This window comes from Cyclopterus lumpus, chromosome 22, assembly GCF_009769545.1.
Source record: "Cyclopterus lumpus isolate fCycLum1 chromosome 22, fCycLum1.pri, whole genome shotgun sequence".
NCBI lineage: Eukaryota > Metazoa > Chordata > Actinopteri > Perciformes > Cyclopteridae > Cyclopterus > Cyclopterus lumpus.
In genome coordinates, this window is record NC_046987.1 from 17,151,025 (window position 1) to 17,176,977 (window position 25,953).

Sequence of the window (25,953 nt, forward strand, 5' to 3'; positions counted from 1 at the left end):
ATAAAGCAAAAAGTTATTTAAAAAAAAAGTAAAATCAACGAAATAGTAAGACACTTATTCAAAAACAAAAATCAACAAAATGAGGTCTAATCAGGATTAGAAGCAAATATTCGTTAATATTTGCTTTTATTGAGCTTGGGTGCTGTGTTGAACGTGTATGTATATATATATATATATGTGTGTATATATATATATATGTCTATATATATATATGTGTATATATATACATATATATATATGTATACATATATGTGTGTATATATATATATATATATATATATATATGTATATATGTATATATAGTATACACATGTAAGTTATATATATGCATACATACACAGCACGGAGTCAGTCGTCACTGCCCCTTTAATGCGGTCCTCGTGAGCTCGCTGACTTCTGTCACGTGCCTGTCAACCCACAACCTCGCGCAGCCATCGTCAACACAACTGGGGGAAGTGGCGAGAAGCTAGCGAAAACTAACCTCAACGGCTGATACAGTGTTCCCTATTTGTATTAAGTAACCTGAAGGTTGGGTGCGTGTTCATCGACACACATGACGGACTGCCGTTGTCTGCGCTTCAGTCGGTGCAGAGTTAGAGGGAACAATGTAGCCGTTGCTCGCTAACTTTTAAGCTAGCAGGCTAACAATCAGCTGTTGTTTTGGTCGGAGAGCTAGCTGCTCGGTCGGTTAATGGCGACGCTTGAAGACGTGCCACCCTGACTAGACTAATCAGCGGCCTGTCAGTCAGCTGTTATCCCGGCACAGGCGTCAACTCCCCGTTCAATCGAGCCGTCGGAGCGGTCTGTGACTGAAAAGCATTGCTTCAAGATGCATGACGCCTATGAGCCGGTGCCTATTTTGGAGAAGCTTCCTCTTCAGATCGACTGTCTGGCGGCCTGGGGTAAATTATTGACACTTTATATATACCCCACAGCTACTCTTTTTGTTCTGTGGATCCTCTGGGCTTTTTTTTTTTTTTTTTAGATGCAGTCTCAGGTGGAGGGATGAAATGTTTCACCACTGACATGACTGAAAGTATGTGTTTGATGGCATCCTTCTCAACTGTCAGACCCTGACTATTTTAAGTTGTTCTTTCCACAGAGGACTGGCTGCTTGTGGGCACAAAGCCAGGGCATCTTCTTCTCTACAGAATAAAGAAGGATGCCGGTAGGAAGTGGTGCAACTTATTCCTTGTGCATTTGCAGACGTAATGCTTCCTGCTTCAAATATAAGTTTGGTGTCATTTCTGATGGCTCTTTTTTTTTTCTTTAGGCACCAACCGGTTCGAGGTGACACTGGAAAAATCCAATAAGAACTTCTCCAAGAAGATTCAGCAGGTAGATAAGGCTGTAAAATTAGGTTTAGACTATTTGGGGCATTTGAAGTCTGGTGAGCCTCTCACAACTCAAACACATTCCGATTTCTAGGACTACATAATGTATTGTCTTGTTATTATTTTTTTAAATGACCTGTCTGTCTGATAGTAAACATAAGGCTCATTTCACACTAAATTCAGCTCTTAATGGCCAACTTTCTCTCTTGGAATGATTCAGGGAATCCCACATGCCTCAAGACACATCCATATGCCAGCTTAAATGGTAAATGGACTGTACTTGTATAGCGCTTTTCTAGTATTCCGACCACTCAAAGCGCTTTAACATCACTTGTTGTCCTTCACCCATTCATACACTGATGGGAGGGGCTACCAATAAAGGTGCCTATCAGGACTATCTAACATTCATTCCCATTCACACACCGCAGGAACAGCCAGCATGGGCAAATCAGGGTTAAGTGTCTTGCCCAAGGACACATCGACATGGACTAGTGGAGCCGGGGATCAAATCGTCGATCCTTTGCCCGACTGCTCTACCACTGAACCAAAAAGATGATTGATTGGGATTAGAACAACTTTCACATGTTATCAGTGTAGTTAAGACTTGTCATGCTTACAGATAGTGGCAAAAACCACAGGAAGAGTGGGTTAAACAAACACGCTCTAGTGTGTTCTCCGTGTGATGTACTGTTAATGTCCACATTCACATCTGGTTGATGTTGGATTAATTTGGTTCAAACCTCCTTTTTAATTGGGTGTCTTTCTCTTTCTACAGCTCTATGTTGTCTCGCAGTATAAAATTCTTGTCAGTCTTCTTGGTAAGTTTTTTTCTCCTTAATAAATTTATATATTAATTTTAAAAAACTTTTTAGCCTTAAAATGCAATCTTCAAGCACAGCCTTCATCGTCATCCTTTTTAATCTGTTTTTTCTCCTGCAGAGAACAACATTCACGTCCATGACCTCCTGACCTTCCAGCAGATTACCGTGTTGTCCAAAGCCAAAGGCGCCACGCTCTTCACCTGTGACCTGCAGGTCAGCGACAGTTTTTTTTATAGTTGCAACTTTTAGACACAATGCCTGCAGTATTGTTACCGTACAGCACTGATATTATATTCATGCATTTTTATTGATTCACATCCAACGTTCACTTATAGAATATGTAAAGTACTACAATTATAGATTAGTGGACTGTTTAAGAGCAACCAGGCAGCTTTTAACTGAGCTGGTTTATTCAGATTTATCAAGTGGTTTTGAGTGTTTCTAGACCAATTTACAGAATATACATGTATATTACTTATGACAGCATTTATATTACTGCTGACTTTTTCCTGCAGTGCACCAGTACCTTTCAGCATTTTAAATGTGTGTTTTCTACGTGCTAGTCAATCTTTTCTGTATGATTAATTTCATTGCGGTAAAAAAGAGGACTTAACGGATTAAGATATTTAATCTTTAATTTTGAATTTCTTTGGTAATGCTTTAGTAGCACTTTAATTCACAAAAGTAAACAGAGCAGGAGACATACGAGTAGTTACAATCCTAAATGCAGATTAGCAGAGAGTGCATCTTTTCCTTGATCAGCACGTTGCAGACAGGAAGAAAAAATATGATGACTACAAGGCAGCATGTTTTAAACATGGTCAGCTTAATATAACAGTAATATTGATATAATATTAATAGTTAATAGGCTGAAAAAACCCCGGGTATAATTCTTATCTTATGGCCAAGCCATTTATTCGGTTTGTTTCCACATTTATGTGTTAAATTCATATTTTAAACTCGTGAATTGCATATTTCTGTCTGGTTTTGTTTTCAGCAAACCAGCACAGGAGAGGAAAGGTTGAGAATGTGTGTTGCAGTGAAAAAGAAACTGCAGCTGTATTACTGGAAGGACAGAGAGTTCCACGAGCTGCAGGTAAAATGAAATATGCTTGAGATGTGACTCACTGCAGTATGATCCAAGTTTACAGTTTGTTTTTCTTCCAATCCTTTGATACATTTAAGCATCCTAATGTTTTCTTTTCATCCGTCAGGGGGACTTTAGTGCGCCAGATATTCCGAAGTCTATGGCTTGGTGTGAAAACTCCATCTGTGTTGGTTTCAAGCGAGACTATTACCTCATTCGGGTACTTGCCACAGGAATGGATAACAATACACTTTTTATATTCTCCTTAAATTATCTGTAGCTACCAACAACTTAAAGTGATACTCTGCGAGAAAGCTGTAAAAGGTTTGTAGAGTGTTACTTAATGGGGAGAGATGTTTAAAAGTATCAGAACATCCACAGAAACACGCCTGCAGCATAATTCACTTCTCATCTTTCCATCTGTATGCTCAGTTTGTTCCAAACTCTCAAATACTGCAAGAAAAAAAAAAAATACACAGCACAAGTCTCAGTTCATAGTGGACTTGGCTGGACTCTGCTGTGATCCAGCTTGAGTCTTTTATTGTGGAATACTACAAATATGTTGTCAGGTAACTTAGGGGTGTTTCATAAACAAGTTTTGGAAGGAGTATTACTGTAAAATCTTCTTTTTATACCACTTCTGACAAGTTCAGAAGTAGGATATTATTTAATGAGTTGAGGCCTTGAATTTATTTTTGTTTATTTTGGGCTTCTTCCTTCATATTAATTTCTCCTGTTATTCTTATCAACTAACGTTTGGTTGTTTTATTGTTAGTCTCATCAGCTTTTCTTAGATGTCATCAGCTGTTCTTAGATTTATTTTGATTACTTGTCTAAAGCCCTGTTCACTTGACCTTACAGACGAAGTTTGTAATACATTATTAATAGGTTGTTCTGACTCACTCACACCTTTTTTTTCTCCCGTCAATCAGATGGATGGCCGAGGCTCCCTCAAGGAGCTCTTCCCCACTGGGAAACAGTTGGAGCCTCTGGTTACCCCACTGGCTGATGGGAAGGTGGCTGTTGGCCAGGATGACCTAACTGTCGTGCTAAATGAAGAGGGCGTTTGCACCCAGAAGTGTGCCCTGAACTGGACAGACATCCCAATAGCGATGGGTAAGAAAGATGCACAACAGCAAATCCTGTGAGATATGTTGTATTCTACTCTGAGTTACGTTTACATGTGTCCACTTTCTTGTAGAAATACAATAATTAGTTGTTCAAGCCGTTCTATTTCTGCTTATATGTAAAACAAGCTACGACATACCCAGTGCAAGTTGCTGTGTTCAATATTGACAAGAACTGACAGCAAAGTCAAAAGGACACACGCATGTTGACGAACACGAGCTACAAAACATCCCTCAGCTCTATATGTGTGTTGGTTTCCAGATAACACAGAAGGTGTTAGCCAAAATGTGTCACCCCCCGGCAGTCGATTTCATTCATGGAGAAAACTAAATTAGCTTAATGTTTTTGTTGTTGCTTTTTAAAAAAAATTCTTTATCACTCTTATAAACAGTAAAAGCCTGAAGAAATGTCATGGCATTACACAAACTGAACAGAGCGACATAAACATATATTTTATTGGAATAAGTTATATCTCAAAAGTAAGCATCTATTGATTTTGTTGAAGATATTCTCTCCAACAGCTTATTAGAGTACTGATATTAAAGAGTTTTGGCCATGATAATACCTTTTATCCGCATCAGAAAACGACATCAGTGGGCAAAACAAAGAAATGCCAGGTTCTCAGCCTTATAGCGCATTCAGGACTGAGGACAAGCTGCTGTGGAGAACACAATTATGACAGTTCAGTTCAGGGACTGGCATAAAATGTACCTGCGGGTTTTTGTTTCTCACACAAAAATTATAAAAACACACGGCTAACTAAAATATCTCTTATTGGAACTCATTAACACGAGTGTGAGCATAATCTGAGATGAATCTCCTTCCTCTTTCTTTGGGGAACTTTCCATCATTTTATAAAAACGTTCAGTTCCTTTCTGTTGATCATGAGCTGTTGCATTGTATGCAGCTTTTACTTCATCGGTATAATCTGTTCGGCATATTGCTCTTTGATTTCGCCGGCTGCTATGTACGTTGACTGTACAGTTTATTCTCTTCTTGTGACGATGATTGAACAAGTTTGTTCACATAGCAACTGGGTACTAAAACAAACAAGCCGATGAAGCATTTGGCCGAAATACTGCCGTCGTCATCTGCTGCTGTCTGACTTTTCTTCTTTCTTCCTTAAAGCTTTCCTGCGCAAAGTCTTTCTTTCCACTCCGTCTGAGCTGTGCTACTGTTTTCCACATGTCAGCAGGGGGAAACATCCTTTCAGATACATTATACATCATTGTTTACCCCATGACTAAATCACTGCATGTCTGGATTACTAATGAGCTTTGTAACAGAAGTGAGGCAGATGAAGGTCTCTTTTTTTTTTTGTATACGGCTCCTGTGCTTATTGGAACGCAGGTAGAAACAAAGAGAAAGGGAAATGAAGCAGTGGTTTTTATACAGTTTGCAATTTCCTTTTTTTTCCGATATAGTCAACATTGTGGCTTTGGCGTGCGTGCATCAGCAGAGGATGAGTGCAGGTCCGTTTACAATGCATCCAACTCACCGTCCAAACTGTTCGTGGCTGGAGCCCGTGGGCGCAGCCTGTCCCATATCCACAGTCCAACCCCAGGCCTGTCTACATGGCTGTCTGCGGCTGGATTTCCTGCCCCGTTAGCCTCGAGGACTTCCCTCCATAATCGCAACTGTTGCACCTGCTCTCAAGACGCAGCGATCGGGGTCAGGTGGATTTCAAAACACAGAATCGTTATTGGAGCTGAAACAATTGCGTCTATTACTCTCTGATACGTAACAATTAATTGCTCAGGTAGATGAATACGTGGTAGATGAGGAGCAATTAAGAAAAGGTTTTGGCACATCACCCTGTGTCTTAATGTTGGAACCAATCCAGTATGTCCATTCTGCTACACATTATATTATATGGTTACAGCACAAGCCACAAAACTGTAACATGCCTGAAACGTTTACAGCAGAAGACCGTAGTTCCATATCAACCCCCCCTTCTCTCTCTCTCTCTCTCTCTCTCTCCCCCTCTCTCCGCTTATTTCCTGTCTGTCTCTTCTCCGTCAACTGTCGATTTAAAAGGAAAAATGTAATGAAAAAAGCCGAAGAGTTACCTCTTCCCCCTGAAAACCAACTGTTAGAATAACTTGGTTTTTTAAAAAAAGTTTCTATGTCAGGCTACAGCTGTGGCGGTCGTGTTACACTCTTGCCTCTTTCCACATGTTCCCAGAGCACCAGCCTCCGTACATCATAGCTGTCCTTCCTCGGTACGTGGAGATCCGGACCTTCGAGCCGAGGCTGCTGGTGCAGAGTGTGGAGCTGCAGAGACCTCGCTTCATCACCTCAGCAGGGTGAAGTCTTGTAATCTGAAGGATTGTATGATGCCTAATTCTGACTGCACGACAGCACCAACTGATTTTTAGGACATTTGTCGTTTACTTTTTCAGTAGAAAAGCACCGCTGCAAGAATTTGAGAATATTGAGATTTCTGTTACCATATGGAAGAGTCTTGTTATAACACCATACCAACGTATAACACTATCCTAACAACTTATCATGTTATAAATACTAATAATAGTAATGATATGCTGTTAAAACAAGAAACGGTTCTTCTGAAAAGTGAATAATTTGAACTTGAAAATATGTCAACATGAAAAATATGTCAACATGAAAAATAACTTGTTATAATGTGAGAAGGTTGTTGTACAATGCGCTTTTTATTTAGTCATGGTGGCAGCAATACAGCTCAGTACTGCAGTATGTTTGAAGTGTAAAAAAAAAAGAAGAAAAGGCTGCAGTGGCGGCTGCAAGACTCTTAAAGTGACAGACTCGATAAAGAATGGTGGCACTTTCATGGCCACCACTGTGGTTGCTGGGCGTAGCATCCTTTTAAAGAGGCATGCTTCGCTCTCGTGCGTTTCTATTTCTCGTGATCGTGAGTTCCTCCTCACAAAGAAATGTGTTTGTTCCAACCTATCCTCTCTAATCTTGTTTTTTTTTTTCTCCTCTCCTTTCACAGGCAAAATATTGTGTATGTCGCCAGCAACCACTTTGTGTGGCGCCTGGTGCCCGTGTCCATCGCCACCCAGATCCGGCAGCTCCTTCAGGACAAACAGTTTGAGCTGGCTCTTCAGCTGGCGGTGAGCAGCACAACCTCGCTTCACTATTTAACCTCATTTATTCCTGCAGATTCAATTGGTGCTTTTAGCTCAGAGGATGCAACACACGCATCACTCATCTTGATTAGGAGCAGCATGTTGAAACGGCTTCTTGCTTTATCGTCAGCTCATCTAGCTGCCCAGCTATCCATTGGTGTCTTCAGGATTAATGAAGGCCATTCGTGTGGTGTTTCACATTCTTGGAAAGCTATCGTTCTCAAAGGTTAATAACTGTAGCGTGCTACTTTTTGTTTTTGCTTTTGCTTTTATTTATTATGTTTTGGTTTTCACCCAGAAGATGAAGGATGATTCAGACGGAGATAAGAAGCAGCAGATAAATCACATCCAGAATCTCTATGCCTTCAATCTGTTTTGCCAGAAGAGATTTGATGACTCCATGCAGGTGTTTGCCAAACTGGGCACGGGTAGGTTCCCCACCCATTTCAGTGTGATAAACGTCCTCCCATTTTATTCTCATGATCGGTGTTTATGTATTGAAGCCTATTCAAAGTGAATCTGGCCATCATTTTATGAACTTTTATTCAGTTTATTTTTTTTCTTTCTCTTTACTTGACCTTATTACACACCTGTTGCTTTTTGGGGACATTGATGGAAATATTTGTATTGCATATAACATTCACGTGTAATGATGTCACATCTTCTGTGTGTGTGTGTGTGTGTGTGTGTGTGAGATAATTAATTCCACAATGTTGACAGGCTTTTGCTCTTATGAGCTCTCGATTTTACAGGATATTTTGTGGTAATGATTTTCATGTACTTTACAAACTGTCCCCAAAAACTTCCCTTTTTTAATCAAAGGCTACTAAACAAACTTAAGTATCTCTCACACACACACACACACACACACTAATAGAAATGTGACAATGTCCCCTTGTGTGCGCTGCAGATCCCACCCATGTGATTGGGCTGTACCCAGACCTGCTCCCTGCAGACTACCGCAAACAGCTACACTACCCCAACCCTCTGCCTACTCTGTCCGTGGCAGAGCTGGAGAAGGCTCATCTCGCTCTCATCGATTATCTCACACAGGTGTGTGTGTGTGTGTGTGATGTATAAGTCCACAATGGAAGTGATGCATTTTGTCAGACCTCACTTTGTATAGGCTATAAACTTTGATCGAGGCTCAATCTAAAGGAGGATTACCAAAAACACAAGAGGCTATAAGTGATAAAAGCATGTCAAGGGTGAAGATCAAGATAATTGGGGTCAATCAAGGGGCGTGCAATATTAACCTTTTCTCTTTTGTCCTCACAGAAACGTAGCCACCTTGTGAAACAGCTGAATGACTCTGACCCTTCGACAACGTCTCCGCTCATGGAGGGCACGCCTACGATCAAGAGCCGCAAAAAACTCCTGCAGATCATTGACACCACCCTGCTGAAATGTTACCTGCATGTAAGGCGATCGTCCTCTTCTTTCTCAACAAGTTGAGACATTTCAGTCCAAACTGCCACCGAGTATCAAGTATTACTTGATATTAATAATTCACTGTCTTGCAGAATATACAGAAAACAGTTCAGTGTGTTGCTCTTCACTGATATACTATCCTCCTTTGTTTAAAATATCATTTATTCAACCATATATTTTAAAAATACTAAAGGAAGTAAAACAATGAACAAACGAGACGAAGATAAAAAACAAACAAAGATAAAATAAATGTTTGGTTTTAATTTAATGCAGTCGTTTTGTCACTAGGTGTCACATTTTCCTTACACAATGGATTATAATTGAAAGTGAGATGATTGAGAATTGATTGAGAAAGATTGAGTATTTTTCAAGCTTATTTTTTTATAATTCTCTTGTCTTTAATGCCACTCATGACTCATTGATCAACAACCAGTCTCCTGTGAACCTAATCAAGCTGTTTACATTTTACGATAAATGTCTATTTTGGCTCTAATTAACTTTTCACCGTCCGCTTTGAGAAAAAAGGGTTTCATGTCACAAGGAAGTAAATCCTCACAGGCGTTGGCAGCAACTGGGGGCAGTTAACTTTACCTCCTACGTAGCTGAACGGGTTCTGTGTTCGGTAGCTTGTTGGCAGATTTATTTAAGTCGCAGTTGAAAGCGGTGCCGTCTCCGTGGAGTAGCTGCAGTCACGTGGGTCTGGTGTTTGATTCAGGGAGGCAGATGCCCGGGCAGGCAAACTGCGTGTCAAACCTCATCTATGGTGAGAAAGTAACTTGGTGCTGGAATGAGATCACAGACACGAGCAGCCAAAGTAAATTTCTCCACAGAGAGATTTGGCTTTCTGTGAGTCTTCAAAGTGCCTCTGCTGCTCTTAAACATTTAGACGAGTCAGTCCATGTGGCATCCAGGGAAAAGGCCGCCAGGTGCTTCTCTTTTTGGAGGAATATTAATAAGCACCATTTAACCAGAGGAACTCCGAGGGCAGACCCCGATCCTACTGGAGGGATGACCTCGGAGTGACTGGAGCTCCTCTAACAATGTGTGCTCCGGAGTGCCAACACCTGCACCAGATCATTAAAATGATATCGATAATGATCCGTGAAGCAGAACCAATCAGTGGTCGTTGTATGTGTGGCGTTCACGTTTTACAATCTTCTAATCGTATCCCCTTCTGCCCACGTTTAGACCAACGTGGCCATGGTGTCCCCCCTCCTTCGTCTGGAAAACAACCACTGCCACATCGAGGAGAGCGAGTACGTCCTGAAGAAGGCCCACAAGTACAGCGAGCTCATTATCCTCTATGAGAAGAAGGGCCTGCACCAGAAAGGTACGTCTCCGCTGCTCCTCCAGCTGTGAGCGGCGTATGATTGTGGGGATCTGATCTTCCCTCGTTTGGGGAACTTTTGTTGCATCTTCACTTTAATTAACAGTTTTTGGGACTTTTTGTCACCCTGAACAACTTAAGGAATAATCACAGTTAATTAATTTTATATGCATAGGGTTGTTTCTATCATATTTAAGACTTTACTTTATAGGGAATCAATAAGCATCCATAAAAAAACTCGGGATACTCGCAGTTAATGTGCAGGCTTTACTCTTTTTATTCTTGAGTAGGCAGTGATTTTGAGATCTAAAGGTGTTAATCCTGTAGTTTTTTTTTTAAACATTTGTATCAAGTCATGTGAGGAAAAAGACAACAATCTCTAAACTGTCGAATTTTTTAAAGTATCAGCTTTACTTTTACTGGAATATTACATTTTTTTGTCAGCAGTTTATTTCATTGCTCATCAAAAATATTAGTGGGACGTTTTGTGCATTTTCTTGATCTTTTTTACCCCAAGAGGACAATGTATTTAGTGGTTTTCACTTTTCATCCAGCTCTGTTGCCTAATGGTCCTTATTTGTGTATTCGTACTGAACCGTGCTTCTCCTGCAAAAACAGGTTGAATTCCAGTTGTGTGATTTTGGGCGTAATAATTCATTTGACATGGAGTGGATTTATACGTCTCCTTCAGCTGTTGCTTTCCTGGAAAACTGTCACATATTTTGCTCTGTTGAGTTCAAGTGCAAGTTCAAATAGGCTTTTACGCATGAATGGATAACCAGACATTTTAAGCTGCATAAGCAAGTAGGAGCCACAACTTGAGAGACGTGAGAAACAAGAACCAAACATTAAGAGGATAAACTTGCAGTAAGAGTTAAGCTCTGTTTTTAAATAGTTTATTTTGGTTTTCGCTCCCTTTCTGTCTCTCTCATCTTTGGTTTTCAAACAAATGTTGAATATTGTTCAAATAAAGAAACAAAGTTTGACATTACGCTTAATACGTTCTAATACTAGATACATCATGCATTTTTTCTGCCCTGGTTGAAGGGGATCATGTCTCTATATGTTTTCTAAATGTTAGATTGAGTTCAAAAGTACGTGAAAACCACAGCTGTACGGCAGTATTTAAAAGCTATGCTACTTTATAGTTGTATTACATTTCAGAGGGAAATATTGTACATTTTACTCCACTACATTTACATGACAACTGCAGTTACCAGTTACTTTTCAAATTTAAGATTTACATATCAAAATATGATGCATTAATGTAGATTAAACTTGCTAGAATTAACTTTACCTCAACCAGTTGTGACATTGTAATGTTTCTTACATGTTCAGTAATAATATATGTATTCATAAAACGCTCTCAATTAGTCCCTTTTACTTTTACAGCTTGAAGTATATTTTGCTGCTAATTCTTTTGTACATGAGTAAAATTTTTAATGGATATATTCGAATAGATAATGCTGCATTTTCATTCAATTCTCAAAGGAAAACTCAACATGCTCACTTTAATACATGTTATACATCCTCATGCAGCCGACAATGAATAAGTCAACAGAAAGGATGACTGACATCCAATTTATTCGTCAAAATGTGGTTTATCGTTTGCAGTCCTCGGCATGATAACTCCCAACAATGAAACGCACTGAAACACCCGTTCACAATTTCACTTTCAAATTGGATGTTGAGTTTGAGGTTTAGTATTTAAATGATGGATCACTTGATGCTAGACCTACCTCGGCCTCCTCGTTGCCTCCCGATTTCAATTACAGGCACCGGCTGTACTGTAATTGTTCCATTATGTTTTAAATTCAATAGGGGAGTGTATGTTGCGGGCGCAGCGTGGACCAGCTGTGTCAGGCCACGCAGTTTATCTCCGAGGAGGTTTTTCCTGCACGCGGTCGACTCGTCGTCCTCGTAGATCCGAGCCGTCTTAATGTCATTTTTGTTTCTTGCGGCGGATTCTGGGCTGTTCTCTCGCTGTGAGCGCGGCTGGTTTCAATCGACTACAAACCACGCTTCTGATGGCATGCTGCTCGGGTCGATGCCTCCCTCGATTCAAACCTGCTGTTCCCGTCCACCAATTAACACTCTGCATGTGCTCCATCCAGTTTCTGTTGACGAGTTATGTAATGCGGTGCACACCACGGAGTCGGTGTTGTTGCTTTCCATCACTCAGACGACTCTCACATTCGCGCTGGCTCCCCCCCCCTCCCCCCCCCCCCCCCCCCGTCTCACTCTCCTCCCTTCGTTTATCCTCTCCAGCTCTGCAGGTGCTGCTGGACCAGTCCACCAAGGCCAACTCTCCGCTGAAGGGCCACGAGCGAACAGTGCAGTACCTCCAGAGACTGGGTAAGGGCCAACGGTCTGTTTGCAACTTAGAGCGTCAAAGTTGTCATCGCAGCTGGATATGTTGGACTTGTTGGGGTGATTTTTGGGAGCAGCTCTGGGAAAACGTTCCCCCTGATTGATCGTGGATGTTGGACCAAATGTAAAGGCGTTCTGTCGCACGGTCTTCAGTCTTTCATATGTCACTGGCTAAATGAGAGGATCTCGCTCCATATGTTTTTTTTTTTTATTTCCCCCCAGGTCCCTCTATCTCGAAAAAAAATACTTTTTAACCAGAACATCTAGAATCATGTATAAATACACTTTTACGTGAAAGTCGACCACAAGGTTTTTTACCCAGAAATCAAAGATGGCCGCCATCCAGGAGAGTAACTTTTGAACAGGATGGTAAGATGTTTTTCAGTGAAACATGTCTTTTAAAATACACCTTTTATTTAAAGTACAGTTTATTTTTGAAACTATTTGATTATTTCCTCTGGTAGATCATTACATTACCTTTTTAATGATGTTTGAAACGCCACGATTTACAGAAATATTTTTATTTTTGACCGGGGACGAGTCTGTCAGCTCTTTGTGCCCCATGCTGCCATGGATGGTTGCGCATGACAGCAGCAGGTATGGAAGGTGGCCACCTGACTTCTGGGCAATGCTGATCAGCTCACCTCCCTTCATGCTGACTTCATTTAGTCCATCACAGTCGACCCCTATTCCAACGTGGCCTGGGACATGTGGATCTTATGTACAGTGAACAAGGGCAGTAAAATTAAGTCTGGCTGGATCTCCATTCTCTCGAATGAGAAGCAGCTGCTGGTGCACTTTAAAAATTGTGAACAATGTGGTCCAGATCCGGACGTCATGCAACGCCCTGCCCAACCGAAGACAAGAGGACGTAGGCGGGAAGATGAGCAGCAGGACCTGGTCCTCATGCATGAGTTTGACTCCTTCCTGTTCGACCCAAATTCTCCATTGACGAGTTAACACCCTACAGTCAGCAGCGCCTGCCTCCTGATGAACTCATTGCGGACTTCGACTCTGTCCCGTACTGCGAATGGGAGAAGTTGCCCAGCTTCGAGTGTTCTCCCTCCGTGCCCACAACCCTCTGAGCAAACGCTTGACATTTGCCAAAGGGTGAAAGCACGGAGCCTTCTGCCGTGGCATTGTGACCGAGGAGATAACGGACTGTGTTGTGCAGCTACACTCCCTAAGGCAAGGGTAAGTCTGTCCATGGACAAGAGAGTGAAGAACACAACGGTGATCCGTCTCCCTCCAGATGCAGACGACTTACGCCAACACCGACTCTGCGCCACCTACCTGGTGTATCTAGTACGCCACCTGTCCCGGAAGCGCCGCCACTCGGACACGGGTCGGAGCTGCTAGGTGTAATCTTCACTCGACTGGATAGTGGCCATCTGGGGTTTCTGGGTCAAAATTATGAAAAATTAATCGGAATCCGTGTGTTCGACTTACATGAAGATGTGTCTTTATACATGATTCTAGGTGCTCTGGTTCAAAAGTACATTTTTCAAGATGGTGCCAGTGGCAGTTTGGGATTTGGCTCAATGGAAGACAATCATCAAAAACATCGTAGCCAAATAATATAATATCATCATCATCATCAAAATAGTCGCCAGTTGTCTGTTGATTTGACTACGGTGCTTGATTAATTGAGTAATTGTTGCAGCTACATTGGTCTCCTTTTTTTTTCTTCTTTTTTTTTAATACGTAAGCATTTACCAGAAGAAGCGTATACTACGTATTATAATACTTTAAAAATATATATTTGTCACATCTTTTAGCCATATTGCCCAATAACTCTAAATCTAAGTGCTGCATGTGTCGCCTTGAAAGGAAGATTTCTGAAACCAGTTATGAGCGTGATTCTCTGCTTTTGTTCTTTACTGGTTTTCCTCTAAATGTTCTGAAGAAGAAGTTAAACTCCCTTTTCTCCTGTAATCTCCCCACACTCACACAGGAGTGGAGAATTTGGGGATAATCTTTGAGTTTTCTCCCTGGGTGTTGAAGATCTGCCCCGAGGACGGCCTGAAGGTGGGACGGAGATTTACACAAAATGTTACAGAAGAGTTCAGTTATTTGTTCTATATGAATGTTGTCAATTGCTTAACATTGTTTTATTTCTTTCACGTAACCAGTTCTAAAAGTGACAACGTATATTTTATATCCACTTCCCGTATAGAAAGCTCTCCTGTAGGTTTAAACTCTCTTTTCCTGTCCAGATCTTCACAGAGGACCTGACCGAGGTGGAGACTTTGCCCCGGGACAAGGTGCTGAACTTCTTGAAGGAGGGCTTTAAGGAGCTCGCCATCCCATATTTGGAGCACATCATTTACGTGTGGGACGATAAGGTCCCGGAGTTTCACAATGTGCTGATCCAGCTCTACCTGGAGAGGGTCCAAGGCCTCATGAAACAGTACCTCAACTCACTGCCAGAAGGTACGAGCGAAAGAATACTTTGAATTATTTGAAGTGAAGTTCACAGTATCTGCACGCACTTAAAATAAAGTCACGACAAGTGTTATACGAACGTAATTCGATGACCTGACAGATCCTTAACATTCAGTCATTTCTACCTGAAGCAAAGCTGCAAAGTAAAGTGAATTATTTTATATGAGCAGGAAAAACTTGACCCTTGGGCTTTTCAAGTCTTCTTAATGCCAAAAGAACATCATTCTATTTTATCTGAGGACTTTCATGTGATTACATCACTGCATCTGGTTTCGGTTTGCTTTTTGCATACTCATCCAGAGAGTTGTCTCTCTTTGCATTACACATTAATCATGTGTCAGGATTTATTATGAAGTCCATCCGTCTCTTTCTGTTTGTGTATTTTAATGACCGTCCAGGGGCCGTGCATTGAAATGAACCTGTCATACGACTACATTTCCTGGGACGCTCATTACCGTGCGCTCTGTCTGAGACATAAAGTAATAAACCCACTAATTAAATAAATAAATAAATCTGTCCTTGAGCAGGTTATTGCTTTGGGTAGGCAGTATGAAGCATATTTGAGAACACAACTCGTGATATTAAGATATTGTTTGTCTGAGATTATTCTGTTTTATGTAATTATTTCTAGTTCTTTTATCAGCCGTATTTTCGGGTTCACCTCAAATGTTCCAAGTTGAGTTTTTATACATAAAGGTTATTTTTACATCCGTATTTCTTAACAAAACACATTGTGTGCATTTCCTTCATTAAAAAAGCTGAATTTGAGCTATTTGAAAACCTTGCAAACTTGCATTGTTTACACCCATGTTTGTTTGTTTGTTTGTTTGCTAGCAGTCTTCTTCTTCTCTGCCTTTTGTTGGCGTGTTACCACGAACTGTCAATTAGTAGATTAGTGTTAAAACCTTTGGCAGGATGTGAAGCACGACATAACATAACACCAGATTAACGTGGTTTACATCTCAACAGGGTACCATAAGTCAAGAATGATGGTTTATTAATTCAGAAGCACAGAAAAAATCTACTAAAACCATTCAATTGTTTTCTTATGAAAGATTTGTATACCTTTTTTTTTTTTTTTGTAAGACCTCCTGAAACATCTGATGTACTTGATCATTGTTTTGATTACTCTTGTCACCTTTTTATTTAACCTTTTTGAATTATTTGAATGCTTAACTTCTCTGGCAATCATGTTCACAATTTCTTCTCATGAAATTGTAAAACAAATGTTTCCCAGACTCCAACAATGTCTTCAAACTGCTTTTTTTTTTTTTTTTTTTTTTTACAACCAACAGTCCAAAACTCGTATAAATACATTTTACGAGCAGCAAGTCTTCACTTTTAATAAGGTAACGGTAATCTCCGCAGCTCCAGACTCCGTATTTACAACCTCTGTGCTGTTGTAGGAGTTCCAGCTGTTGCTGCGGGGAAGGAGGAAGGAGATCTGGGAGAGTTCAGGAACAAGCTGCTGTCGTTCCTGGATATCTCTACCAGCTATGAACCAGCCAGACTCATCAGTGACTTCCCCTTTGATGGTAACAACTGTCACTGTAATGTCCGAAAGCAACATGGAAGGAAATGAGTTGTTTTTGATACAGAAATCTGTAAAAGTTCAAATTGTACTACATATTTTAATATCAGTTTATATGTCAAGTCAGTTTTATTAATATAGCCCAATATCAGGGGGGGCGACTGTGGGTCAGTGGTTAGCATGCCCGTCTTTCAATCAGGGGGTTTGCGGTTCAATCCCCGACCTAGTCGATGTGTCCTTGAGCAAGACACTTAACCCTGCATTGTTCTCGTAGCTGTGTCTACAGTGTAGGAATGTAACATGATTGTAAGTTGCTTTGGATAAAAGCGTCAGCTAAATGACATGTAATGTAATGTAATTAGCCTCAAGGGCATTAATGTAACATGCGCCAAAGAAAAACAAAGTATTTTCCATTACCTCATGTACATGTGTTCTCAGTTATAGAGGAACCTTTTAGCCAACTTCTATACGTTTTTAAGCGGCACCCGTTGACCTTGTTTTCTCCCCCCGAAGGCCTGCTGGAGGAACGGGCTCTGCTTCTGGGTCGGATGGGTAAACACGAGCAGGCGCTCTTCATCTACGTGCACATCCTGAAAGACACTCGCATGGCTGAAGAGTGAGTACTGCTGCACACCTGGAGAACAACACCAATCACCTGCCACACAGCCGATATGACTGATGATGAAAAATTCATGTAAACCAGTTCAAAAGAGTACTTTTTTCTTTTTTTTGTTTGTGTACATTGGAATTCATATTTAATATGAAACTTGTTTCTGCAAGGCAGCAAAATCCATTTTAAGGGCCACAGCGGAAACCGACTTCAACTGCGTCATCCTGGTTATCGTGTTACCGTGAACATGAGCAGAACTTTCACGTCTTTGTCTTTGCGCCTGATTTTCTCTCTTGTGCTCTGCAGATACTGTCACAGCCATTACAACAGCTTAGTCGACGGGAATAAAGATGTAAGTCGAATTCCAAGCTCCGATTCCTGATTTTTTTTTAATTTTTTTTTCCTCCCGTGTTTTTGTTGTTTGTTATTTTATGACCACTTATTTCATTTTGTAGGCTCGACTGCCTTCTGTTAAGTGCCTCTGTGTTTGCAGAAAGTGCAAATATAATGGATTATTTATGGCTCAAGCTCCAAATGGCCAAAAAGAACAACCTTATTTTGTCAGAAATGACAGCTGACGTTGTCTGTTATGTGAATTGTTGCTTGACTTGGATTGGAGGGGGGAATTAATGAATTACTGCCGTTTCTGTAAAGGTCAAATGTATAAGATCCCTGTTTGGACACTGAATATTTGATGCCTGTGTGTTAAGTCTACTTCCGTTATCAAACTCATAATTATTGGCTGAGCAATAGTTGGACATTTTAGGAAATGAGTTTATTCACTTTCTTGCCGAGAGACCGATGAGGAGATGGATTCCACTCTCGTATCTGTGCATAAAAGAAGCTTAACTTCGCATAAAGATTTTTTTATTTCGTAAAAGGTGTGTGTGTGTGTCCGTATCTTCGTGACAAACGTCTGTTCAAGTGATGTTAAAAAGATTGTGAAGCAGGCACGTTAAGTACTAGTATTTCTTCCCTTCAGGTGTATCTGTCTTTGCTGCGAATGTACCTGTCACCTCCTGACGTTCACTGCTTGGGGCCCATCAAGATGGAGCTGTCGGAGCCTCAGGCCAACCTGCAGGCGGCTCTGGGCGTCCTGGAGCTGCACCACAGCAAACTCAACACCTCCAAGGTAAACAACAACAACAACCGAGTGGGCATGCACATTCACTCTCTAGGGTGACTTGGCACCATACGCCAAGGACCTAAGTCTGGTAATCATAAATATCATACATAATTCTATCTGCTTGAAGTGCAACGTGTGTTTACTGCATTGAGACGGGCCAAACTGCGTCAGAACCGTACTTTAACTTCTGTGACACGAGCAGAAAGAATTCCACTTTTCCACGCAGCCAATTTCCTCGGGTGCTTCTACTGCTCATTCAACAAGAAAGCAAGATTTAGTTTCTAATTCAACCCAGTGCTTTTTTTCTTTTATTACGAGCGGACTCTTTGCCGTCACTCAGATTAAGGGATCATTTCTAACTGCAGACTAGTCGTAGTGTGGAACTGCTAAAGGTTGGCTTGTTTAGGCTGGATTCAGATCAGATGGAATAACATGATTCACGACGTCACACACACACACACACACAAAATTAGTCATTTGGCATTTGATGTGAAATTAGAACAGCGACTGAACTGAATGCTCGTTTAAAGATTTGATCTAGTTTGTTTTTAGAGCGAGATGAGAGGGGTTTGCACAGTCGGTGTGGGGGTGTGTGTGTGGGGGGGGGGGGGGGGGGGTAATCAGGCTGCTGCCTTTGTGATAGAAAAGATCCAAAAATCTAACATTCCCACCAAGGTGCTGATCTCCCTCGAGAGGACGTCTGCGTTGAAATCTGAATATCTTTTGATGAAATTCCTTTTCATATACCTGTTTTCAACCATCTGAACCCAGAACCAAAATAGCATTGAATTGTTCAAAAACAGCTCATGACCTATTTTTTTTTTTTTTTTGCTCGTCAAACTTTCATGTCACACACAATCCACCGAATGCCGTCTAGTAAAGAAGATTCATCTCTTCAAGGGCAAATTCTGCACCTTTTTTTTATTTTTATTTTTTATGTGAATGTCTAATTGAAGCGATGAATTCCTTCAATGTGTTGCCATAATGACACGACGCTCCAGGATCTTAACCAGGAGGAATCCCAGCTGAGCTCTCCACACATAACACATGCGTGGATGGACTCGGGGCGGAGTGGAGTCATGCTTGATGATGTCATCGACGCTCGTGTCCACACATCTGTACCGTTTCCCCCGATGTAGATCAGCCACTGTGTTGCGTGTTTATTCATGTAAACATCCCATCACCCGAGGTGACCAGCAGGAAGGCGACAGGCGAGGAGACCCCTACAGGTTTTCCCTCAACCCGTGTCCCCATTTTTTTTTTTTTCTTCAATGCAAGCCAGCTGCTAAACATCTTTCCACATGGTCCACATTCGGAATATACGATCACTCAGCTGATCGTATATTCTCTCTATCCGTATCTTATCTCAAAGCGACAGAGACGCATTCTTTGAAACTTCTCCCCTGTGTCACTGTAAATATTTTAATACACAAAACCAACAAGTGTACCGGTTCGGAGTTATGTCCTCGTTGTAAGAATTGTAGACTGTTGTACTTTTAAAGTGGGAGGGATTGTGTGTGTGTGTGTGTGTGTGTGTGTGTGTGTGTGTGTGTGTGTGTGTGTAAGGCACCGCTGATCTGTGCTCAACCACAACCGTGTGAAATTAGGAGCCTCTGAAGGGGGAACGCTCCAGGTTCATGTTTAGGTCTCACTACCGGGAAGCTCTCCATCTTGTCTGTTTCTTGTGTGCCTCCCTGCGCTGACTCGATGGCACCCTGCTTTCGTTTCCTCTGGCCTCGCTCCCAGACTCTGCCTCGCCAAGAGAGCATGCAAGACGAGACTGCACTCAACTTCAGGAAAACCTTCTAACTTGAAGCAGGTGTTTTTTTTTTGTTTTTGTTTTTTAATCAATGTATCATATAGTCTATATGTGTGAAAGAAACAAGTTGACTTACTGACACCCAAAGAGATCAATATTTATGTTACTTACAACCGCTAAACAAGAAAAAGCAGCATATTCTTAAATTCAAGCATCTGGACACAACAAATGTTGAACATTTATCCATCGTAAATCATTCATTCTGCTTATCAAAGATGTTGCAGATTAAATTCCCGGCGACCGACGAATCGTTTATGCGGGAATTATTGTCTCAAAACTCAATAAAGGTTTATTTATAGTTGGGAACAAGTGGGACCTCCCAAGTATGTCAGTAAGTAAGAGCTACCGCCATCTTTTTCTGTTGGCTAAAGAGAAGCCCCACAAAGGCACTTAAGCACAAAGGATATAAATTCATTTAAATTCTTCAGCAACAAACATCCTGAACGTTGAGGTTGCAGCAGCTGGTGTTTTCGAAAAAGGAGGATAATAACTTCTGGTGGTCAAATTAAATAATCAAACCGTATTGCATATTATTTGGTGTACTTTTAGTGCAGTTACATGGTTGTATCAGTTTAGTTATTTCAGCAAACATGCAGAACAAATACAGAATATAAGTCTCTCTCTCTCTCTCAGCTGTCTGAGTGTAACGAGGCCATTTGTACTAATTTAATGTAATTACATTGAACAGCCAGAGTTCTGGCCATGATTTGTGTTCGGCCTCGTTCACACAGAAGCTAACAGGCGAGACATTCTTATTTCTAAAGGTAAAGTCATGTAGCTGCAAAGTACTTTTCCCAAGAGGAAGTCCATTTTTTTTAATATCATTTGGAAATGATTGAGGATTTATGTTCTTTTTCTTTCTCTAATGCATCTCATGAATGTGAAAATGACATTATTCAAGGTCTTAATCGGCGTTCCCTCTGAATACAGTTCAGCAACTGAACCACAACATGGAGATTACGCCCTCGGCTGGAGCAGAAGATTCTCATTGTTATAGGTTATTCTGATTCCCTCCAATCCTCAAAGTTCTTCCTCCATAATGACAGAGTTGTAATAATTCAAACGTATAGTGTCCGGTCAGCTGTGTTTTTTTTACGGGCGTACTTTCTTTCCTTTTGTCTTCCAGGCCATCAATCTGCTCCCGGCAAACACTCAGATCCGGGAGATCCGGGTCTTCCTGGAGAGCGTCTTGGCGGAGAAGGCGCAGAGGAAACGCTGCAACCAGGTGCTGAAGAGTCTGCTGCAGGCCGAGTTCCTCAGAGTAAGTCCTGGAGCACGTGTTTACGTTGTGGTTCAAGGGAAATGGATCAAAATGTCAGTTGCCACATATATATTGGCCGTATACGATACTGAGAGGGCAACATTACGGAAAGGACCCTGCAGAGAAATGCACCGTTTTGTCTTTACCCTTCGATTGTTTCTGTTTTTGTTTTTGTTTTCCTAAGAGGAATCTGCTAAATATTCCGCCATGACATTGAAAACCTGTTAGTTAACACCAAGCTGCTCTTTCTGGTCTCCAACACAACAAACTCTGAACCTTTTTTTTTTTTCCCGTTCCATAAGGACGTCAGACATTTGAAATAACAATCCGAGTCCGTCAGTGGCACTTTAAGTGGATGTACGTTGACGGGGAGGAGTTGCCACGAGTGATTGACAGTTCTGCTTGTTCAATGGCTGCAATCTGCTGCCTTCTGCCTCAAAACTGGACAACATTTAACAAATTGTCCCCCTTGAAGACAAAGTGGTGAGAACTGATTGTGGTGGCTGACACGTAATCAAGGCCTCTGTCCTCCTTTCTTATTAAGATAATGTGGCACTTTATTGATTCCCTCAGAGAAATGGTGTTTTAATAGTCTTCTCCCTTGGTGAAAGTCAGAGCGGGGTCAGATACAAAACCGCTTCCCTTCATCTGAGAGCGATTTCAGTTCCTTCTCAGGGACGACGCGTGGAGCTCAGGTTCAAGGACGAGTCGTCAGAAACGTGAGAGCGTTCAAGTGTTTAACCATTAGAGAGGGATTTGAAGATTTGAACTCGTCACTCGCAGATAAATTGGACAAAAAAGACACTTAACCAGCGAGCGGCAGAAGCGGAGTCGTTTGTAGCTCATGTTTTATGCACACTGTGTTATGTAAAATGTGCCGTGTTTTCTAGGTGATTTAGCAGAGGAACAATATACAATAATCTGTTTTTGAGTGAAAGATCATTCACCAGATGATAAACAGCGACGGCCTCCTTTGTGAAAGAGCCCGGTTTAGATCAACAGAAAATCCGATGATCTTTCATGTTCAGTGCAGTGGTTCTTGGCCTTTAATACAAAGCAGTGTTTACTGCAGCCGGGCCAGAGGTTTGCATGTATGTTAGTTGAGAGCAGATCAATTGAAGATTGATTTTTCCTCCTCGGAGTGAACGAAGTCCAACAGAAGTCAAACATTTTTTTTATTTTTTATCTTCCTCCGCGATGACGTGTTCTCCGACGAGTCTCCTCCATTAAACCTCTTCTCACTTCATCCGGTCCTGCGTTCGCGGCTTCCCAGGCTGCAAAGTTCTCAAGCCGCTCAGCCGCAGAACATCAAGCGGCACGTAACCGCGGCTCCGATGTCGCTTCGATCCGTCGGCGGCTGCTGTGGCGGCGGCTCTTTAATACCAGTAACAACATCTGCTCTCAGCACGCGAGCTGATGCCCACGTTGGGTCACTTTTACTCATGTCTGATACGTTCTCCCTCATTATGATAATACATAATAATTTACATGACTTTTCTTACCTTTTTTTTTTTTTAATAAATATTTTTTTGGCATGGCCTAAAGGCCTAAAGAGGTATTTTTATTTAATTATTATTTTCCTTTACATTTTGAGACTCCATTATTGGGGTTCAGTCCACCAGGTCAGGAAGTACTTGTGTAGTATTATAATTATTATATTATATTATAAATACAGCATTTGATTGACAGGAAGGAACGTTGAACTAATGATGCTCCTGTTTAAATAAATAAATATTAATAAATAAATAATAGGGGGAATTGTGATGCAGTGGAGTCCTTTTACACCATATGTTCTCCTCGGTCTGCCATGATGTATTTTTGAATGTTTGACAAAGGGTTGTAGGATTATTATGTGTCGACCTTGTTATCTACCTTGTGGGTAACTCTCCCACAGAAGCAAGATGTCTCTGCTCACCTGTCTCTGTTTGCAGGTGCAGGAGGAGCGAATCTTCCACCAGCAGGTTAAATGTGTCGTCACCGAGGAGAAGACCTGCCGAGTCTGCAAGAAGAAGATCGGAACCAGGTAACCACCTCAGTGGAGCATTAGTACGAAAACATGCACGTCAACTTTTAAATTTATGTCTTCAAATTTCTAATCCGGTTTTTCCTCTTATTCTATTTATTATTATTGCATGTGACATAAATCTGTGGATCATGAATCTTGAGTTTACTGATTGCCTTTTGCAGAGTTATTGAGGGTTTGTCATCATTCATTTGAGGTGTTACGACACTGACAGTTTATAGCAGCAGCATATTCAATTGTTCCTCTCTTCTTTTTTTCTTTTTTTTTTAATCACCATTTTATTTATGTTTTTCTGTTTGTTTTTTTATTGACTCTCCCTGAGTCACATTTTGATGAATTGCTCGTTTACCTGCTCCGATGCAGCGGGTGCTCACCCGTCTGCTTGTCTCTCCTCCGTCAGTGCGTTCGCCAGGTATCCCAACGGCGTGGTGGTGCATTACTTCTGCTGCAAGGACCGGAACGTGTGTCCCGCCGAGCAGTGAGCTCACCCCCCCACCCCCCCACCACCACCACCACCACCACCACCACCCTGCTCTCCCCCCACCCACCCCTCTCCTCTCCAGCTCTCTATGGATTCCAATGCTTGAACTAGAAGTGCATCAGAAGGTTGGCCGAGGGGGGTGTAGCACCCTCAAAGGACTACGAGTGCAGACATTTTCTTTTTTTAACGCTCCTCCAACAAGAGCTCCTTCTGAACTCAAAAAGGCCGAGGCTTTTCTTTCTCTCTGTGCATGAAGTAACAAGAGGAATGACCGGCGTCGCTCAACAGGCGGGGGCAGAAATAGTTTAAAAAAAAGAGAGAGAGAGTGTCTTGACATTTGAAAAGCATGTGTCACTGTAACGCCAGAAAAGGGATTCGTTTCCCTTCCCGTCGCTGTGGACGGACGCTCTAACGCTGGTTCTCACCCCCCGAAGCGATTCCAAGCCTCGGCTTTTATTTTTTGTCTTCGCTCCTCTTCCTCACCGCCTCTCCTGTAACACTGCGTTACCTCGACGACCGCTTGATCTGCCACACAACGCTCCGCAGGAGTGCAGTTAGATGCCTTTCGTGACTGAAGATTGTACTCATTACAAACGTACTGTCAGACGTCTGTCAGGATTATTTTTCCCCCGCATGGTACTGACTAAGCAAAAAAGCAATCTTCTTACAGTGTGTTTGACAATTATGTATTTTATTTAAACATTTGAGGCGACTAACATTATTCACAGAGATGTTCTTTTCATTATTCAGTGTCTTTACAGTGTGTGAATGATTCCTACCAGAGATCATTCTCTTTATTTTTTTATTGCTCATCTCCCTCATTTGTTTTTTTTCTTCTTTCGCAGACATTAAACGTTTATAAAATAGAATTCCTTTTAAATGTGAGACTATGTACCTTTTTGAGCGACAGCCGAGTAATAATGACAGAATAATCGCACAGAATTTAATTCCTTAATTATGTTTGAAATGAGTGATTAATCAATTATTCAATCTGCAGAGACTTCATCTGCTACTGTTTTGATAATTTATTATTAACTTCAGCCATTTTTGGAGCAAAAATACACACATTCACTGGTTCCATCTGTTTTTCTTTGTCGCAGTAAATTGAACGTGTCTTAAATTTTTAGACTGTTGATCGGATTAAATGAGTAAATTGAAGACGTCACTGTGAGGCGGGACGAATGGCTTTTTTTATTCCACATTTTAGTGAGAAAATGAAACGGATGACGCCTCACACACACACACAAGTGTTTCAGTCGTACAAGTGGAGGTGATACTATGAGCCACCTTTTAGCTCCTGGTCCCACCTGACCAAGTAGCAGCCACTTTTTATTTGTGTAATTTGTGTTCTCTCTCTTCTTTTCAAAAGTAAATATAGTCTCGCTTGAAGACGGCTCACAAAATAACGTACAGCACTTTAAAAGTCTGATGGCTGACCTTTTTTAATTTATTGTCAAATCCCACGTCCGCGTGACGAGAAGCGGAAGCAACGTGAGCGACTTCGGACGTATGAATGTGCATTTTAATGGTTATTGTTAGAAGGTGTCTGTCCGGCTGGGAGGCGATTTAAAGACAAGTATGGATGTTTCCTCATGACGACTTCCACGACTCAAACGCTTGTCTCTTTAACCACTAAGTCTGGCAACGGCTTGAAGTTGTAGCATTATCTTCATCGCCTGCTTCTTGAAATGCCCCCTCGTCCTCCTCTTCTGCGCTTTAAAGGTTTGCACACATTCTCTGCCAACACTGTTTCTGAATTGTTCTTTGTTTTTTTATAGTGGGAGCATTTGTCTGTGTGTGTGTGTGTGTGTGTGTGTGTGTGTGTATTATGACATGACATGACATGACATGTCATGTCTGGCAGATGGTCATACTGGTGCTGCTGGTTTTTACTGTGCTGCTATTATTATTTTTTGCTCACTTTTCGATGTAGTCGATGCCAAAGGGAGTCTTCTTTAACTGGGATGTTCATAAACGACAAAAACTAATGTCGGTGGGAAAATGGTCCAAAAAGTATGGAAGCCCATTAAGGCCAGGAAGAGAATAATT

General features: G+C 41.4%; 1 protein-coding gene across 6 annotated transcripts; it reads left to right on the forward strand.

Annotated features, from left to right (window-relative positions):
- Positions 1-398: 398 nt before the first annotated feature.
- On the forward strand, positions 399-25,075 carry vps39 (VPS39 subunit of HOPS complex). Of its 6 annotated transcripts, none has more exons than XM_034563039.1 (24): positions 399-902; positions 1,103-1,168; positions 1,274-1,338; positions 2,110-2,152; positions 2,274-2,368; positions 3,153-3,251; positions 3,370-3,462; positions 4,175-4,358; positions 6,556-6,676; positions 7,345-7,465; positions 7,779-7,908; positions 8,391-8,533; positions 8,759-8,899; positions 10,100-10,241; positions 12,507-12,593; positions 14,563-14,636; positions 14,825-15,041; positions 16,460-16,588; positions 17,098-17,200; positions 17,501-17,546; positions 18,177-18,326; positions 21,266-21,400; positions 23,332-23,423; positions 23,824-25,075. In XM_034563039.1, exons 1-24 carry the CDS (start codon positions 830-832, stop codon positions 23,903-23,905), a joined length of 2,631 nt encoding a protein of 876 aa, XP_034418930.1. In that variant the 5' UTR covers positions 399-829; the 3' UTR covers positions 23,906-25,075. The 6 variants fall into 6 exon arrangements, 4 of the variants coding, with proteins under 4 accessions (XP_034418930.1, XP_034418931.1, XP_034418933.1 ...); XM_034563040.1 differs by having other exon boundaries at positions 7,782-7,908; XM_034563041.1 differs by lacking the exon at positions 399-902 and adding an exon at positions 1,555-1,599 and having other exon boundaries at positions 1,138-1,168.
- Positions 25,076-25,953: the final 878 nt, after the last annotated feature.